Source organism: Dinoponera quadriceps, unplaced genomic scaffold (assembly GCF_001313825.1).
Source record: "Dinoponera quadriceps isolate SergipeBrazil2010 unplaced genomic scaffold, ASM131382v1 scaffold1527, whole genome shotgun sequence".
Lineage (NCBI taxonomy): Eukaryota > Metazoa > Arthropoda > Insecta > Hymenoptera > Formicidae > Dinoponera > Dinoponera quadriceps.
In genome coordinates, this window is record NW_014555734.1 from 404,497 (window position 1) to 418,094 (window position 13,598).

General features: G+C 37.8%; 1 protein-coding gene across 5 annotated transcripts in view; it reads left to right on the top strand.

The window, feature by feature from the left end:
• Positions 1 to 13,598, top strand: part of LOC106745280 (sodium/potassium-transporting ATPase subunit alpha) — a 74,377-nt gene that overhangs the window by 43,750 nt on the left and 17,029 nt on the right. For 3 of the 5 annotated variants that reach the window (XM_014620743.1, XM_014620741.1, XM_014620740.1), the window contains exons 2-6: positions 5,001 to 5,081; positions 6,262 to 6,387; positions 7,715 to 9,115; positions 11,991 to 12,315; positions 13,200 to 13,436. In XM_014620743.1, the coding sequence (XP_014476229.1) occupies positions 5,001 to 5,081; positions 6,262 to 6,387; positions 7,715 to 9,115; positions 11,991 to 12,315; positions 13,200 to 13,436 (2,170 nt within the window). The remainder of the gene's footprint in view (positions 1 to 5,000; positions 5,082 to 6,261; positions 6,388 to 7,714; positions 9,116 to 11,990; positions 12,316 to 13,199; positions 13,437 to 13,598) is intronic. The other 2 variants (XM_014620744.1, XM_014620742.1) reach the window with 1 other exon arrangement.

Sequence of the window (13,598 nt, forward strand, 5' to 3'; positions counted from 1 at the left end):
TTTCTTAGATGAAACTTAAATTTTCGACTAAAATTACGATATTTATTTTGTAATAACAAGATAACTATTACGGATATCGCTTTTATTATAGTTCATTTAATGGAGACATGTCTCTTATAAGCATATTTAGTTGTAAAGTGATATCTTTTTAGTTTTTGTCTTTTAATAGTTTTTGCATTATCATTCTTGTCAGTTTGAAAAATATGATTTTGAGAGAAACATGTTTAAAGTTTCAAGTTGTGTAAAAAATTTAGTTTTGACTACTTATGTTTAATTAGCTATCCCAGAATCATAAGATAAATCATCTATTTCCTCAAATAATTCCTGTTTAGCTAGATTTCCATCTTTCTGAACCATTTTCGTCTTCCCAGATTTGAAAGAACATCAACGCTCGGTAGCTCTCAATGGTTCTGTATCGCGTAGAATTATGAAAAATTTTGTCTATGACCCAAATTTTATTCCTAGCATCTCCATAATCTTTAATAATGGTGTGTATCCTTCATTGAATATACAAACTGTTAAAGACAACAATTTCAATTATTTTTGATGCTGAAAAATATGCTTTGGAGTGAAATGCCACACTATATCATTAAAAGTCTCATTATTTTGGACAGTCGAGGCATCGTTTTAATAAATTTTGAGAAAATAGAATGTAATTCGGTCGAATGACGTCTTGCATCTTTTTGTTGAAAAGTGGAGTATGATTGATTTAAAGTTCTGTCTACGGTTTTCTATCTGCCTGCCGCTTTAATCGACCTCAGATAATTCTTGGAATTGTTATTTAAAACTTTATAAATGCAAATTTCAAGGCTGCAGACTATCGAAATGTGTAAAAACAAGCAAAACTCATTTTTTGATACGACAAACTATTCCCTTAAATCGCATCACGAATACAAGACTCATCGTGTATTAATTCCGCGATTGTTCGAACGTAAACATGTCGTGTAAATGGGTATGGACAAAATTTCACGTTGATCCCGACATAACCGAAATACTCACGATCTTGGCGATGACACGCGACGTCGGCTTACATGCGGTACCGCTTCGTGACTTTGCAATTGTCGACGCCGACATCGCCGCCGGCGTCGCGGACCGATCGTTGAAAGTTATTCTTTAATGTCGCGATTCCGTTTTTCCTCGTACGATCGATCCATTTCAAGAATCGCTAGTCTAATTGTCCCACTAACCTTCTAAAATAATTAAACGAAACAAATCGAAGAGGAAAAATACTAAATCCAAGATTTTCTTACCAAATAATCGATTCGAATTTAGCGAAATCGTCCCTTTATTCTTTGAATTTGTTCTATAATTAGAATTAAAATATAAATTTTTCTAATTTTAAGATCCCCCCCCCCTCTTTTCTTCTATGATTCTTCTCAATTTTAAAAATTTTCCTTGAGTTTTAGAAAAAGCTGCATTAGATAGTAATGGTGGATGTAAGGATGGTGGATAGTAGTGGTGGTCTTGTACAATCATACAATTCTTAAAGAGTTATGTCAGGTTGGAGAACTTAATATGAACGGCTTCTTTAAAAAGTTTTTGCGGGAAAACACAAGGAGAAAAAAGGAGAACAAAGGAGAAAAAAATTAACTTTTTATTATGTTATTCTGTATATATTGGGAGTACAAATTAGTTTGGTCCGTTTTTTTTGTGGTCGAAAATGCATTTATTTCAGAACAAAATGAATGAACAGATCAATCAAAGTATTGTCCATCGCTGGTTACTACTTTTTCCCACCTCTCAGGCAATTTTCGAATTCCATCTCGAAAAAATGTCTCGTCTTTTGAGGCGATCCAAGTTAGAAGCCAATTTTCGATTTCTGCGAAAGAAGTGAACCGGTGACCTGCCAAATCGTGCTGCATCCGTCGGAACAACCAGTAATCAGAAAGAGCAATGTCCAGCGAATACGGCGGGTGCGGTGAAATATTCCACTTGAGCGTTTCCAAATAATTTTTTACGACTTTTGCGACTTGCAACTCTTTTTCAGTTCATAAGGCACCCAATTGCCTTGCTTGTGAATCATTCCCATGGATTTCAATCGTACGGGAACTGCTTGTTGCGTAACTCCCAATGATTCTGCAAGCTCCTCTTGCGTTTGACTCGGATCTTCATCGAGTAATGCCTCCAATTCTTTGTCTTCGAATGTTTTTGGCTGTCCAGAGCGAGGCTTGTCTTCAACGCTGAAATCACCATTCTTGAAACGTCGAAACCATTCCCTACATGATTTATCAGTTGGAGAGTTGTCACCATAAACTTCTACAGGCATTCGATGCGCTTCAGCTGCAATTTTCTTCCAATTAAAGCAGAAAACTAAAACCTCCCGCAAATGCTGCTTAGTTAACACAAAATTTGACATATTCAACACAGTAAAAAACAGGGGTTTTGTATGACAATCGTTGTATCTAACGACAGGTTCAAGATTCGAGGTTCAATATACTGGTGTCTATCGCAAAATACAGCTGTTGTAAACGACACCATTCTGAACAAAAAGATCCTTTACCATTTTAAATGGTACCAAAAGATCCTTTACCATTTTAAATGGCGAACCAAATAACAGATTTTTGAATTATTGATTAAAGAAGCCTCTATATATGGCCGTTTTCAATAATTAATAACTCGAAATCTTGCTTGTTGTTTGCAAAATGGTAAAGATTATCTTTTGTTCACCTCAATTCGTTCTATGCCTTCGCAAAATTTGTTGCCATAGCTCTGAGACACCCTGTATGTATTAATATATTAATATTATAAGATTAATATGTGTGTACAAATCTCTTTTGCTGCACTTTAGACAGACAATAAAACAAATTTCAAACCAATCGACATCTTCAAGAATAAAAAGAGAAAAAAATCGTCTCACATTATTTTTGGAGGCTTACTTCGAAAAATACTGTTCAATGACTATCAACCACGTTGACCATGACAACTCGACGGCATTCCCACGTACCGTATGGGCTAACCGACGAAACGCGAGACCCGTGCAATTGCTACTATACTCGTCGCGGTCGTTAATTATATGACGGTGGATCGTTACCGGCCGGCGATTAGATAAAGGACCGACGACGCGGCAAATCGGCAGTTACGATTGTGAAAACGTCACTTCCCCGCGCTTTACTACTTTGTCCGCGCGAACGTTACATGCCTGATTTGTTTTTTAATTTGTATATATAAACGATCAACTTCACAACTATCATTATTACTTTGGCCCATATTCTCTCTCTCTCTCTCTTTCTCTCTCTCTCTTTCTTCTTCTTCATTATAAAGCTCGAGTTACTGGTTCAAGGAGCAGTAAAGCAGCAAGAAAAACTATTTTCTGAATCGGAAAAAATATATACAATCTAATAGTTCCAGTTTTAAACTTGACCGAATACTACAGAATGAGTTACTTTCAAGTTGTATGAACATGTCATTTTTATAATTTGCACTGTTTTTTATATGTGTATATATTATTTAACTTTTTAATATAAAAATTTATGGAAATTATAAACTGTATAATTACTTTGAAATGTTTTATGTACTTGTGTATTGAATCCGGTCTTATAAAAATGTTTTATAAGTTATATAACTGAAATATGATATAACTTTAGATAAGTCTGCGCTACATTATGTTTGACATAAAGAGACCATATTAGCACCGATGTATACAGACATTCTTCCTCTGTATCTTGAAGTGATGAATAACTTTTAGAAGAAATATTTTATATTTAAGGTTTTGGCTGAAAAGAAATTGGAAAAATGCACCACTATGTAACGCGTAGCATTCGTTCTTCCACAGGGACTTGCTAATTTACGCGAGATAATAACTTCGAGTTTTGTTGACCATCGTCAATACAACAGACACAACAAAGATAAATAGACGAATCAAGTAGGTTGGTTCGTAATCGCGATTACAGGATACTATTAAACATTCGACGGGCACACTGGACACGTGAGTGCGTCACCATTCAACCAGTGTTACCGGAAATAGTCGTTATTCGAACGCGGTCGCCCTCGAGGTCGCCCCCGAGGTCGCTCTTGAAAAAATCGGACTGCTGCTATTCTACTCTGTCCCTGTCTTCTCTCTCTCTCTCTTTCTCTCTCTCTCTCTCTCTCTCTCTCTCTTTCTCTTTCTCCCTCCACCCCCTGCCCCTTCTGTCTTAAAGTAGTTCTACTTCGACTGTGGCCATTGTGGAAAAATTGATCGATTTGTTCGGATAGTGACACGTCAGATGTGATGCGTCAAATGTGATACGTTAGATGATCATGAGTATAACAGTAGCGAGAGGGCACAAAGGAAAAAAAAAAACATAATCATTAATCTTCAGAAATAGCATTCGTAAAATCTGTCAAATTTTTTAATAGGCATGCGTTAAAAGCACGCGCACCTGAAAAAAAGGCCGGCGCTGAGATTTATGGAACTTTGGTATCTGCGTCGCTCTTCGTTTTCTCATGGCTTTCTTCTTGCGTGCCAACAAAATAGAGAATAGGAATGATTTGTTGGATTTTCGAGGATATTGCGGAACAAATGATAATCGATCCTCAAAATGGTGGCGATAGATATGTTATACGGTTGTTTTATGTAGCAATTTTATTTGTCATTTCTATGACTGAATGGGGAGTATCTTGAAAGCGAAGAATGCATGAAGTATCGTGCAACGTGGCATTAGAAATTGTCTTATTAAGACAAAAAGATGTTTTGGAATTCAATTGAACTCCGATGTTAAATTTAACAGTAAAATTTAAATATAAGACCTTTAAATATAAGCTGTTGTTACGTTACAATGCGTCGTTAATTTTTGCGTGTTATCGCCTCGCGACAGCTTCTGTGAATCACGTGATTCTTCAAAAATGCTTCACCCTTGCGGGATGGTTTTAGCTCGCGCTCGTTATTATTATTTTTTAATTCACCTGATTTCGCCATACACATTCGTATATTTATTTTGGATCGCTCCCCCGTCGACGTTACATATATTTTGCTGCATCGTTGTCGTTTCATAATTTTTTTATCGCCTATTTTTTTACAGCATGGCTGCTCAGAATCGTACAGGGTCGCCACGTTACCCAACATTCCCGACGACAACAAAACTGCAGATGGGATGTACAAGGTATACAGAAGACCCTAATCGGGTCTTGCTACACGAATTCTACGTAATTAACGTTTCCGAACGCTGGAACATATGGTGCTATGCTTCTTCTGTGGGACGAAAATATATAAAACGAAAACGCTCCTATCGTTCTCTATTTCCATATCTCTGTCTATCACTTTCTATCTCTCTTATTTTCTTCTCTCTCTCTCTCTCTTTGTGTGTGTATGTGTTCCATCGTCCTTCACTTCTTCTATGCCGATTTCTATAATTCCATCATTTCTTCGTGGTAACGTCTACTTGAACTGTTTATCATCACCAAGTTTCTCGTCATTAACTAACTACGCTTCGACGGGGATCTTCTAAAGATTTTTCTCTTCCTCTCGCTATCGTTTCCGAAATTCTGAGATCTCGTAATTTTTGGTATTAGTCTCGTTGCGAGCTTTGCGACCCTAACGCGTGATAAAAGGAATCGTTTAGTGGTGGACTGGCTGAGGGTACACATTTTAATCATGGTTTAATCACTTGATCGTTTCAGCGGCATTCTCTCAAGTAAACTGTTTCACACTTGCGATCTAACACGTCGACGATACGCACGTAAGACGAAATAAGATTGTACCAATGAAGCAAATTACGAGACAAATTGAGAAAAATGGAGAAAGAGCTTTTGAATGGACGGATCCTGACAGGAGAAAACTAGAAGAGAAATACGTGTGTGCGAAAATGGGAAAATAATTAAACAGACTTTCTTTCGTTGACGTTCGCCGAAATCTTCGTTGCTCATCAATCACTTTCGTCGTAACAAACTTCCCCAAAAACGCTTTCTTTCTTATTACAGTGCAATCTCTCTCGTCTTACGATACGCGCGATATAGTCGCTCAGTCCATCTCGTTTCAAAGCCAGTATATCGTTGTCCCGCCACTGATCTTTTCTGTTGCGACGGCCTCTCTTGTTCGTCGCTGGATTGAAATTTCCATCTTCGCGTAACCTGACGCACTCGACGATAATCTCCTTCGTTTTAATTATCCAATTATTAACGGACGCAACATTGATCGTCACGCTTCTTTTTCGGACCTCTGTAACGGAGACTGTATTATGATTGCATACTCAGATAAATATTGATACGATATCAGCATAACGAAATGTTACCAAGAGACCACACTCGATAACGCTTACTCTTTTTATCTGTTGTTATTAACAGTCGCGGCGGAAGAACCCAAAACGGAGAGGGGACAACTTAGATGACTTAAAACAGGAGTTGGACATTGACTTCCACAAAATCTCACCCGAAGAACTATATCAAAGATTTCAAACGCACCCCGAAAACGTAAGTAACGATAGATAATGTTGATAGATTTATAAATAAAATAAAATACTTACGATCGGCAGATCACATAGTACGTCGTGAGAAATAAAATTGCCACTCTTTTTCTTTTCGTAGGATGAAATAGACAGAAACGCTAAAGTCAAAATTATTCAGTATTACTAAACGAGAGTGTTGAAGCTGTATACAAAGAAAAAATTATGTCGCATTTTGTAGTAAAAATTGTTTTCAATTATGTCATATTTTCTAGTGTAGTGCAGCAATAGAATATTAGTAAGTTAAGTTTATTCTACTGAAAAATACTGAAAAACGTTTTATAATATGAAGGTTGCTTCGAAAATTTTCGCAAAATCGTATAAAATCGTATAATTAATTTTTAAAATTGACTTTTTGTTTCTCAAAATACTCTGGACTCTGAGCTCTATTCGACCGCGCTTGAAGTTCGCGCACCGCTCGTAAACAATCCTTTGGGATGGTGCTTCATCGCCAAAAACCGAACCAAGACTTTCAACTGTAGTGGATTAAGCGACTTCTTAAAGTCGTAAAAAATCATTTTTTATGCGCGGAAATTTTCTCATAATAAACTCATTTTTTTGCGAAAGCGTCAACTTTAAACACGTTTCACGGCTGAACGAATAAATATTTTTTGATGCGTTAAAAAGCGGTGTCATTAAACATGTGAAGTTAAGAGAATCTATCAACAGTTTTAGTATGACACAACATCTAATGCCGTTTTGCGGAGACTTTCGGAGCAACTTACATAGTAAGATTTCAGTTCCTGTATGAAAAACATTGTTATGTTCATAAAATTGGTTAACAACGCTTTTTACTCGGAGTAAATTTTCTTGATTGAACATCAATATTATTAAAGCCAATATTAAAGTTATTAAAACAATATATATAATAATATATTATTCTTAATATTGCGCTCCCTCCCCCCTCTCTCTCCCTCTATCTATCTGTTTATCTCTAGAATCAACATCTACTCAAATTATAGCGCCGTTAACTAATTTCGAATAATACATTTTTTTGTATAAGACATAAAAGGTATGCATATATTCCGTTTCAGGGAAAGAAAATAAATGAAAGTAGAATGCCGATATGTACTTCGGTTGTAAAATTCTATAGTAATTTTAATGTTAATTTTTATTATAAAATTCTCTCCGTATAATACATGAGCTACTACTTTATCGCGCTACAATTGGTATATGAACTTTTCCTATTAATTCTTTTATCAATATAGAAAGAAAAATATTAAATATATACGTAAATAAATAATTCGAAATACTTTCGAGTATAGACTAATGAATATGATGGAAATATTGTACAGGGCCTCAGCCACGCAAAAGCGAAGGAGAACCTAGAGAGAGACGGGCCGAATGCCCTAACGCCGCCGAAGCAGACTCCAGAATGGGTGAAGTTCTGCAAGAATCTATTTGGCGGTTTCGCTCTGCTGCTGTGGATCGGCGCGATCCTCTGCTTCATCGCGTATTCGATCCAGGCCTCGACCAGCGAGGACCCGAACGATGACAATCTATATCTGGGCATCGTCCTCGCGGCGGTCGTAATAGTCACGGGTATATTCTCGTACTACCAGGAGAGTAAGTCGAGCAAGATCATGGAATCGTTCAAAAATATGGTGCCTCAGTTCGCCACCGTGATCCGGGAAGGCGAGAAGCTTACTCTGAGGGCGGAGGACCTTGTGCTCGGTGATGTTGTCGAAGTTAAGTTCGGCGACCGAATACCGGCCGACGTCAGGATTATCGAATCACGGGGATTCAAGGTGGATAACAGTTCGCTGACAGGCGAGTCTGAGCCGCAATCGAGGTCGCCTGAATTCACGAACGAGAACCCGCTTGAAACGAAGAATCTCGCTTTCTTCTCGACGAACGCGGTGGAAGGCACAGCGAAGGGTGTGGTGATCTGCTGTGGCGACCAGACGGTGATGGGGAGGATTGCGGGTCTAGCATCCGGCCTGGATACCGGTGAGACGCCGATCGCCAAGGAGATACATCACTTTATTCATCTTATCACTGGCGTCGCTGTCTTCCTCGGTGTCACGTTCTTCATCATCGCCTTCATCCTGGGCTATCACTGGCTTGACGCCGTTATCTTCCTCATAGGCATTATCGTGGCGAACGTGCCCGAAGGTCTCTTAGCTACCGTGACTGTGTGCCTGACTCTGACCGCCAAGCGAATGGCCTCCAAGAACTGCCTGGTGAAGAATCTTGAGGCCGTGGAAACTCTGGGCTCAACCTCGACTATATGCTCGGACAAAACAGGAACCCTGACGCAGAATCGCATGACGGTAGCGCACATGTGGTTCGACAATCAGATCATCGATGCCGACACCACGGAAGATCAGTCCGGCTTGCAGTACGACCGCACTAGTCCTGGATTCAAGGCGCTGGCAAAGATCGCAGCCTTGTGTAACCGTGCTGAGTTCAAGCCAGGTCAGGAAGGTGAACCAATCCTGAAGAGAGAGGTGAACGGCGACGCATCCGAAGCTGCACTGCTCAAGTGCATGGAACTCGCGTTGGGCGATGTGATGGGTATCAGGAAGCGCAACAAGAAGGTCTGTGAGATTCCCTTCAACTCCACCAATAAATATCAAGTGTCTATACACGAATCGGACGATCCCAACGACCCCAGGCATCTATTGGTGATGAAGGGTGCTCCGGAGAGAATTCTCGACAGATGTGCGACCATATTTATCGGCGGCAAAGAGAAAGTAAGACTTCACCTAAACGTTATCTCTTATTTTAAATAGAAATATTCTTAAGACTCTTTGATTCAAATGAATATAATGATAACGCGGTAAGAGCCGATTGCAAATCTAATTTGCATACATTTATAATATGCACACTACTACACTATACTATTATAAAAGCAGGTGCAAATTATTTTAATATTAATATTTAATAGCATTAACAGAGACATCCGTAATGCTAAAAACCCTTAATACTTTATTTGGTTAAATCAAGGAAGGACATCTTTACTTATGTTTTATTATCGGAACGTTTCGACGATCATATTATGGTCATCCTTAGTCAAAATTATCAATTATAAATGATTCTCAGCCATGAGAATAGCGGAATAATTTTTATAACTTAGTCAACACAACAATATAGCAGATTTATAATATATAGTATCCTAGGGGAAAGGCCAATATTTTGGAAAATGATAGTATCGATCATTTTAAACAAAAATGTTTATTTGAATGTACCACCCTATTTGATCTTGTTTCAAAGGTATTATATATAAAAATGTCACCTTTTCTCAAAGTACAAATAATGACATATATATGTTAAATATCTTATTTCATGGATGTTACATACGAGGGGGGACACCGAAAAAAAAACGGATTTTTTTTAAAAAAACTTTATTTATTAACTTTTTTACACAATTCCTTCAGTCATCTTCAAAGTACTCTCCATTAGATGCGATGCACTTGTCAAGTCTTTTTTCCCACTGTTTGAAGCATTTCTGGAACTCTTCAACTTTGATATCGTCCAGTGTCCTTTGCGAAGCTGTTTTTACCGCCTCCACATCATCAAAACGCTTCCCTTTTCACCAAAGTCATTACAGGTGATGAAAGTTGGTGTTACGGGTATGACACAGAAACTAAACAAGCGTCAAGTCAGTGGAAGACTCCCAACTCTCCTTGACCAAAAAAAGCAAGACAAGTGAGGTCGAATGTGAAGACGATGATCATTGTCTTTTTTGATGTTCGTGGAATTGTGCATCGGGAATTTGTTCCCCCTGGCCAGACTGTTAACCAGCACTTTTATTTGGAAGTTTTAAGACGTCTGCGAGAGGATGTGCGGAGGAAACGCCTGGAAATTTGGCGATCAGGTGACTGGTTCCTTCATCACGACAACGCCCCCGCACACACGGCCTTACGAGTGACCCATCATTTGACCTCTCGGGGATGGCCTGTCGTTCCCTACCCTCCGTATTCACCAGACCTAGCCCCGTGCGACTTTTTTCTGTTTCCGAGAATGAAGAAAAATCTAAAAGGGAAGCGTTTTGATGATGTGGAGGCGGTAAAAACAGCTTCGCAAAGGACACTGGACGATATCAAAGTTGAAGAGTTCCAGAAATGCTTCAAACAGTGGGAAAAAAGACTTGACAAGTGCATCGCATCTAATGGAGAGTACTTTGAAGATGACTGAAGGAATTGTGTAAAAAAGTTAATAAATAAAGTTTTTTTAAAAAAAATCCGTTTTTTTTTCGGTGTCCCCCCTCGTATGTAACATCCATGAAATAAGATATTTAACATATATATGTCATTATTTGTACTTTGAGAAAAGGTGACATTNTAATGGAGAATATTTCAGTACTTTAAAGGTGACTGAAGGAATTTTGTAAAAAAGTTAATAAATAAAGTTTTTATACAAAAAATCCGGTTTTTTTGGGTCCCCCCTCGTATATGTTATATTTAAAATCATCTAAAGTTCATTTTCAGATGCTATACGGCTCATTTCATTGGCTACGAAACATCCAAAAATGTAAATATAAGATCCGACTATGAATATCGTGCTATAATTATTATAACATATTCGTTATTTAACTTTGAATTTCCAAATTATATAGTAGCAACTAAATGTGTTGACTCTGTAGTTATATATAAAAAGACAGTAAAATAACAAAACTGTAATATAACTGTTATTGCATATTTGTTATACAGGGTGTCCCACATAAGGAATGTCCCAAAAAAAAAACATACATAGAACAGACAAAAGTGAAAAATGTGGCAACAGTCATTTTTTAAACAATCACGTAAAATTTCAAGTTATTAAATAGATAGACTAATCAGTGCGCGCGACGCGGTACGTATGGCACGGTCGACAGACAAAATGGCGGACTTCTCGCGTGTAAGCTAGAGATGCCGGCCGCCTAGTAGTCTGCGTATATTTTCTTTTTTGGACATTTTACACGGGACATCCTATATAACAATTTATTTGTATGTTATATAGCAGTAACTGAATGTGTTGATCTGGGGAATGTAATGTATAAAAACAGAGAAGTCATACTTTAAATCGAATTTGTTAACAACGACTTATCGCCGAAGTCAAATGAGGCGGGAAATTCAAATTTAAATTTGTTCGGATTTTGGTGGTGGATCCTGTAGATTTGATTGAACAATATTTTAATTAATCATTATGTTTTCAACTTAAAATATTGAATATCAACAAAGTTATTATACTAAATGTAAAGGGGGATGGGCATAATATCACCTTCTCGCTCTCTCTCTCTCTCTCTCTCTCTCTCTCTCTCTCTCTCTCTCTCTCTCTCTCTGATTTTGAATGAGCGTGCAAAACTTAAACAGGAAACAGGGGATACAAAAATCTCCTAAATGATCAAGTATCCCCCCAGGTTCCCCTGTATATATTACGATATAGCATAATAAAAAGTAATGAAAACACTTAACGACAATGAAAATACTGTGTACATCTGAAAACAATTGAACGAATTAAAGGGAATTAAAGAAAAAAACAATTATTTAAAAAACATCAAATTATAAAACAACAACATATCAATTTGTGCCGTGAACTATATCTTTTTCGTATTTTCTTCGATTCTGATGTTCATTAACATTGTAGGTTCTTGACGAGGAAATGAAGGAGGCATTCAACAACGCCTACTTGGAATTGGGCGGACTTGGTGAACGAGTGCTCGGCTTCTGTGATTACACACTGCCGTCCGACAAGTTCCCGGTTGGTTTCAAGTTCAATTGCGACGATCCCAACTTCCCGGTCGACGGGCTCCGCTTCGTAGGCTTGATGTCTATGATCGACCCACCGAGGGCTGCGGTACCCGACGCGGTCGCCAAGTGTCGTTCCGCCGGCATTAAGGTCATCATGGTAACCGGTGACCACCCAATCACTGCCAAAGCCATTGCCAAATCCGTCGGCATCATCTCTGAAGGTGTGTACATATGTCTCTACGCTAATTGATTCATAATATCTACTATCAGTTGACTACAGAGATTAGATACGCGGAGACACAAGATACTATGTCCGTCTATCTCGATCATAATGCTTTATGAGTTTAATCTCTTAATGGTAGGTCATTTTAGATAATATTTTAGATAATATATGTGGTATTTGAGATTTATGGCGATCCTATTTACACAAGGAATTCACTCGAAGGTTACAGCAAATAAAAAGAATATGACACAGTGACGTCCAATTCTTTGATTAATAACTTAGGCATGTCCAAAATCGAGACATAAGGTGTCTTCAAGACGTCTAAATGTAAGAAACATTATAAAGCTTTTGTCTACTACTTGCTTTAAGATCAAGCAAATTGACTCAACCATAGTCGATTATTCTTCTAATAAACGATTATGATTGTTCAATTTGCTTACCACTTAAAACAAGGTTGTAGACAAGGGTCCAGACATCTTATATTTCAATTTTGAACATTTTGCTGTCTGGAAAACGAGTTTAATTTGAATAATTATTATTTATATTTTTACGTACGTAACGATATGTGTGCAAGCATATAAGTTGTGCCAATTTCTTGCGACTTAATAAACGCGTTAAGCGTTATTATGCGAGATTTGGTGAATTTTTTAGTTATTAATTTTGTTATTGAAATTTCTTCGCGACAATCGTCCTTGCAAAAAGTTGCTTGTTCGAGGAAAGAAAAATCAAATCTAACATTCCTTGAATATCACCACATAAAAAATACTCGATTAATTATTTGTTAAGTGTAATTTAAATTAAATTAAGTATAAATCCACGTAATTTCGAAATAACAGTTAATATCGCTTGGTACAACTTCGTTAATATCCTTTTCCCCTTTAGGTAACGAAACAGTTGAGGACATTGCGCAACGATTGAATATCCCGGTATCCGAAGTAAATCCTCGCGAGGCTAAAGCCGCGGTCATCCACGGAACCGAACTCAGGGAACTGAACTCCGACCAATTGGACGAAATTCTCAGGTACCATACCGAAATTGTGTTCGCTCGTACCTCGCCCCAGCAGAAGCTCATCATCGTCGAAGGCTGCCAGCGAATGGGGGCGATTGTCGCCGTGACTGGTGAGTTGTTGCTTAAAAAGAATGACAAGATGCGTTTCACATTGTTTATATTACGAAGAAACGTTTTATTTTCTCGAATATATTTTTCCAAATTACAATCGACTGATTTTCTAGCAACACACGTTTTCTGATAGCAAAATAACTAAATGATATTAAGTATGA